Source organism: Equus asinus, chromosome 16, assembly GCF_041296235.1.
Source record: "Equus asinus isolate D_3611 breed Donkey chromosome 16, EquAss-T2T_v2, whole genome shotgun sequence".
Taxonomy (NCBI): domain Eukaryota; kingdom Metazoa; phylum Chordata; class Mammalia; order Perissodactyla; family Equidae; genus Equus; species Equus asinus.
The window spans coordinates 46,807,836-46,814,014 of NC_091805.1; the positions used below are offsets into that span (position 1 = coordinate 46,807,836).

Genomic DNA, 6,179 nt, shown 5'->3' on the forward strand with positions numbered 1-6,179 from the left:
AAGCCCTTATTATGTTCTAGACACTGTGTTAAGTGCTTTACATAAACACTGACATTGCCTTTAAATAGGTAATGAGGCTGAGGAGAGCTCTACCAAGCCAATGTCATGCAACTAGTAAATGACAGAGCCAGGATTTGATCTCAGATCCGTTTGACAACCTGTCAGATTTGGCCATTTATCTAAATGACTATTATTTCACACATGTAGATTTTATTTATTATTTTTTAAGTCCAAAGAAAAAACAGTAAAATATTTTGAACTAATTAAGAACTTTTTGGTTTTAATTAGCAACACATATGCCAGTTGCCCTGGATTTCCATAAAGAAGTGGCCTCTGCTTTGTAAATGAGCAATAATTTTATGTATCTCTAAATGAGCATTTAGGTAAAATTTGGGGCACTAAAGCCCCAAATAAATTTTCATTCCTGAGACTGACTTAGATGATGTTAAGGGTTTTTTGTTTTGTTTTTCTCCTTCTATGTATAGCCTTTGTCAATATTTATGTTTAAATATTTATGTTTAATAAATATTGACAAAGGATATATTTAAAAGGGTAATTTTATTTTGAAATAGGAGAGAGGAAAATTCATGCTGAAATAATGTCAGAGTTTCCAGAGGAAGATGTTGTGAAATTGTTTGTCTAAACACGTTTTATTTGAGGTTCAGTATGAATTTTCAGTAGATGTTTTTCAGATAAGAAAGCAGTAATTCAAACGCAATTATATAAACAAGAAGATCAGAGAGGAATTATCCCGAAGGGTATAAAATGAACAAGAGCGTTTAGTCTGGGTCATTACAGCATCAGCTCACCAATGCAAAGTAAGGTAGGTGTCTGCACTGAGAAGGCTTTGTGAAATGAAATGTTCTTATTCTAATTTTTTTTTATTTTCACCACTTTAGCATTTATTAAAAAATGGCAAATGCTGAATGATAATTTACTTCGATGGATTTTTAAAATTTTAATTATTGCTCCAAAATTGTTCAATGGTGAGTGAAGGTGAGTGAACTACATAACGGAAGGATAAGAAAAATTCCATTGACTTAAAGGAAGAGGAACAACTGGTCAATTTCCTAATAAAGGCTGATTGATATTCATGGCCTTCTCTTCCCATTTACATTTTATATTTAAATATTTTTATCAATTGAATAATCTGTGTATTAAATCCTGTCAACTACAAATGACTGTCTTTGATGATAATATACTTCTGGGAAAACGTAGAGTAAGTTCAGTTTTGAGTACCTGCAGGGATAATTTACTCTGTATTATTTTAGTTATTTAACAGCTAAACCTCATTGGATAGTGTCCAATGCACACACCTGCCTCATAGTACATTTTGCTCTCTAGAAAAATATATTGCTTTAGTGAAGTTCCTGGATTGTTCATAGGGTAGGCAGTTGATTCTTCTCACAGTATAGAAAGGGATTTGGAGAGAAAAGATTGGCAAAGGAAATTGGCAGAGAAGAGAGAAATGTGTTTATTAAGAATGAAGGCAGTGAGAGCAAAAAGAAGAGACAAAGGTGGGATAAGGGGCAGAGGAAAGAAGAAACCTTGGAATAAGGAAAAATGTTTGAAGTCTAAACATATATGGTCATGCCACTAAAAAAGGCGTCTCTCATTATTTGGAGACTGAAATCATGCCTTCTGTGTTCAGGTGCTCAACAAATCATTTATGATGATTTTAAAAGAGGCAATTAGGTTGCAGAGATAAGAATCCAAGTGACAATAAAGGAGGAGTTGGGGCAGATCATATAGGGAGGTGTTAACCGGCAGTGATTTATGTGGTGTTACATCGTTACGTATTCTTTCTTCTGTAGCGTTCCAAGTACTTCATGTGTATATTTTAGTCTTTTTGTGATTTTAGGAAGGAGCATATGGCAAAATGAATGCACAAAGATATTAAATTGCTTAGTTACCCACAACTTCAATGAAACCTGGAAGGAGAATTCTAACTCACTCACTCTTGGATCAGGGATCTGGCACTAATTTACCACATAGAATCACAGAGTATCTGTGTTGAAAAGACTTTCCTGATCCTCTTCTGGTTCTAAGATTTCCTTTTATAGATGAGAAAATTGACATCCGGAAAGATTCTGTGGGTGACGTTTTACTGTTTGCAATAAAGGAGAAAGAATAATCCTTACTTTATATACACAAAGTTATAGAACTACTGTTGCTGATAATTCAGCACTTTAAATTTTTTCTTTTGTTAGAGTTTTATACTTATAAGAAGAACTTTGAAAAAATATAGAATGTCCATAATGAATATGACAATAATGGGTAAAAGTTCCAGAACAGTTATTCATCCTACAATTTAAAAAATGGTCAGGTGTACTTGTCTCTTTCTGTTTTGCAGGTGGGGAAATCAGGCCCAGACAGATTAAGTATCTCAGACAATTTCTCATAGATCTATGGGAGATCTTGAAATAGAATTCTGTTCCTTAACTCCAGGACCAATATTCTCACCACTAGGTCACCACACACCTATTTTATGTAGAATCATAGAGCTAAAAGTTAAAATATGTGAAGTAAATTACTTCCTATGGCAAAAACTCAGTAGCTGGCTGGCTAGACAGGCAAGAACCATGTGATCATGACAGGTGAGTATTTTATATCATTTACTCAGTTGCTATTTTTAAGATCCTGCAGAGGATCCTATAAATCTGTAATGAAAATAATGAAACCAACTCTATACCATAGAGGGAACTCACATTTGTGAAGCACTTGGGAAAACCAGACTCCATGAGCAAGGAATTCTTATATGTTCCCTCCCTTATTGAATTACCAAAAAACATCTAAGGAACGCTTGAATACGCAACATTTTATTTAAAAGAGTTCACTAGAAAACCGTTCTTAATGGGTTAGTTCACTTCCTTGTCTATGCAGAAGAAATCTTTGATAATTGTGGGTCTCGCAGTCATAATTTGGACTCAGAGCACTGAGAACAATATACATTTTTATTACTAGTGTTCATACTATCTTCTCCATTAGACTGTCAGCCCTCGAGACCAAGGACCACAGCTTATCCATTTTGTACCACTTGGTGCCTGGTTCAAATGCTCAGTATATGTTTACCTAATTCATCTGTCATTCTTATTTTAGGAATAGGAGACTGGTTGGAATTACTACTAATCTCTTGAAACTGACATTTAAAATAAATCTCTGGTATCATGTTAGATGTGGTTTTCTTTTTCTTGTAAGTTGATTGAAGACAAAGTTCTGGTTAACTGAGTCTGAGTCTGAAATTTCGGTTGATGGAGGTTTTAGTGTATGTAGTTTAAAGATGTTAATGGGATATAATTGACAGATTTGAGAAAATCTTGATACATTTTTGATGGTTGAGTAAAAATGTTTAGTGAATTATAATTTATTTAATAGGGCAAGCAAACAATTTTGTGTTCAAAGATAACACTAGTCCATTAAGATGTATATTTTCTTTTCTGACGATGATAATTGAGAAGGAAAAAAATCCAAGTATACCTAGTTAACTGTACAATATCTGTAAGATGAAAAAATCTTAATCTTTGAAGTGATCAACTTAGATCCAAAAGTCTGAAACTTGATTACCTTCTCTCAGTAGCAGAACTAAAATAAAGATGTCATAACATTATCCAGCTCACTACAATGTCCAATTGATATTGAACAAACTCTCCATCAGACAGGCTCTATTGAGATACATGTTTTCCTTGTGCCTGAGGCACAGTGGACACTCTGATGTCTTCCAGGCAGCCAAAACTTATTTCAATTTCCTGGCTAACCCACAATGGATCTGTCATCCTTGATAGTATTACACCCATTGTGTCAACCTGTATTTTTTGCTTCTATAATCTTTTTAAGACAATGAGTTCCATACATCTTCTGAGTAAAGTAATTTTTTATTTGTCCAACTCTACCTCTTTCAACCTTAAAGGGATATCCTAAGGGTTGAGAAAGGGGGTTTCTAGATTTCTGGGTTAGCTGCTTAGCACAAGTGGTAATTTTAGTCGATCTTTTCTGGACTTTCTCTAGCTTCATCTTGTCTTCCTTAACAAGCAATGGGTAGAAGTATGTGCAAGATTATTTGCATTGAGATGGTACTAAAGTTTGATTATGCATTTTCCTCATTTCTTTGCCCTTTCTGATTATAACCAGTTTGTTGGCCTTTTAAACTACTGAACCAATGTTTCCAAGAAACTACAGTTCTGAGAGAGCCCCTACTGAAGCCTAACTGTTAACTCACTTCTTATAATCAGAGGAGCAGGTAACTGGATTGTTTCCATTGAACGAATTATTTTACCCTTAGTTGACACCTATGTCTCTGTCACTTTTCTGTTGTGGTGCTTCAGGCTTACCATTTCACTGCCCAGAGGAGCTAAGTGGCACTTGCAAGCAGGACCTTCACGAAGTGAGCTCCTACACCAGGGGGTATGTGGATAATAGCCACATTTAAGTGTATAAAGGAAGGTTATTGAGAGTGTTAACTGTATAAAAACACCTAATATAGGGCCTAGGACAAACTAGGCATTCAATAAATATATATGTGTGTGTGTGTGTATATGATTTATCTCTTTCCAAATTTCCCTTCTGACTGTCCTAGAGGATACATGTAATAGATAATTTAATTTTATCTTTGATTTAGCATGACTGCTATCTTCCTGATGTCCATGGTTTTTGGCCTTGCATGTGGGCAGACAATGTCTTTTTGTATTCCAACTGAGTACACGATGCATGTCGAAAGGAAAGAGTGTGCTTATTGCCTCACCATCAACACCACCATCTGTGCTGGATATTGTATGACACGGGTATGTAGTTCATCTCACTTCTTTTAGCTGTAAATTAGCTAAACCTAGACTTAGTCCATTTCTATTAAGAAAGGAAATGAGATAAATCACAACCTCATTTCCCAAACATAATGGTTATTGGCTCCTTAGAGGTAGAGTGCACAGGTTACAATATTACATGGATCTACTCAGCACAATGGGTAACAGATAATTTTATGACAGTTTTACTTCCAAAATGTATTTAAACCATATCTTGTTCCCATGATCAAGGATAAAAGAGAGGAGGGTGTCACTTTTTTCTCTATGGGATTCGGTGTGGATGTGCTGAGCTGGTAATGGGGAACGGGACTAAGGAATCCTTCCCCAGGCCTATTTGTGACAAAGGAGTGTAAGTGAATTAATTTTGATCTGTTTCTGTTATCTATACGTTTCCTAAAGTCCTATCACGTTGTGCTCCTTTTTCTGTTCTTTCTTCAGGATATCAATGGCAAGCTGTTTCTTCCCAAATATGCTCTGTCCCAGGATGTTTGTACATATAGAGACTTCATGTACAAGACTGTAGAAATACCAGGATGCCCACACCATGTTACTCCTTATTTCTCCTACCCTGTAGCTGTGAGCTGTAAGTGTGGCAAATGTAATACTGACTATAGTGACTGCATACATGAAGCCATCAAGACAAACTACTGCACCAAACCTCAGAAGTCCTATGTGGTGGAATTTTCTATCTAACTTCAATAGTGATGTAATTTGCAATTTGGTTAAACGTGTTCACCTGGAATACAACTAATAAAATATCAACCTATTTCACAACACCTTATGTACATTTTGAGTATTGTTTCATCCATAACCATAGCCATACGTTAGAGAGAGCTTAGGGGCTTTAGAAGAAAAGATGAATGAAAGAGCTCATATGAAAGATGGTTTCCACACGAATGGGCAGAATGCAGATAAAATGGAGAACAGGGGCATGAAATACTAATGAAAGCCAGCCTTGAGCAAGCTCTCTTAACGGAGGATCATGAGGTTTGTCCTGACATAGACAGTGAATGTGTGAATGTTACAGAGTTGTAAGGAAAGGGTAGTGTGATCAGAAGCTGAAAGAACATATACCATCAGGGTACTGGCAACACCTCCTTCCAAAGGCTAGAAGCAGTACTGGAGTGGAGGTGGAGAGAAAGGAATATGTGAAGCCTGCAATATAGTATTTTATCCTCATCATTCAAATGCACAGGATAAAACTTCATCAAACCTCAGTAAACAGTATATTTTACTCTAAGAACTATTCTCTTTAATTTAATTACTCTGGTGGGCCAACTGACTTATGAAAGTTATACCCTGAAAGCCGAGAAAAGAGGCCACTGGTCATTTTACATGTGGAAGTCTAAATCCTTTGTAGTCTTTCAAGTAATAGGAGACACT

The 6,179-nt window shown here is 35.8% G+C and overlaps 1 protein-coding gene across 1 annotated transcript; it reads left to right on the plus strand.

The window, feature by feature from the left end:
• Positions 1–792: 792 nt before the first annotated feature.
• On the plus strand, positions 793–5,576 carry TSHB (thyroid stimulating hormone subunit beta). The gene is made up of 3 exons (XM_070487120.1): positions 793–823; positions 4,616–4,778; positions 5,235–5,576. The coding sequence occupies exons 2-3, from the start codon at positions 4,617–4,619 to the stop codon at positions 5,487–5,489; spliced, it is 417 nt and encodes a 138-aa protein (XP_070343221.1). The 5' UTR covers positions 793–823; position 4,616; the 3' UTR covers positions 5,490–5,576.
• Positions 5,577–6,179: the final 603 nt, after the last annotated feature.

Bases quoted from the DNA above. Each gene is read 5' to 3' on its own strand.
- TSHB (XM_070487120.1), top strand. From the start codon at position 4,617: ATGACTGCTATCTTCCTGATGTCCATGGTTTTTGGCCTTGCATGTGGG. The intron at 4,779-5,234 runs GTATGTAGTTCA...TTCTTTCTTCAG, and splicing joins CTGGATATTGTATGACACGG to GATATCAATGGCAAGCTGTT.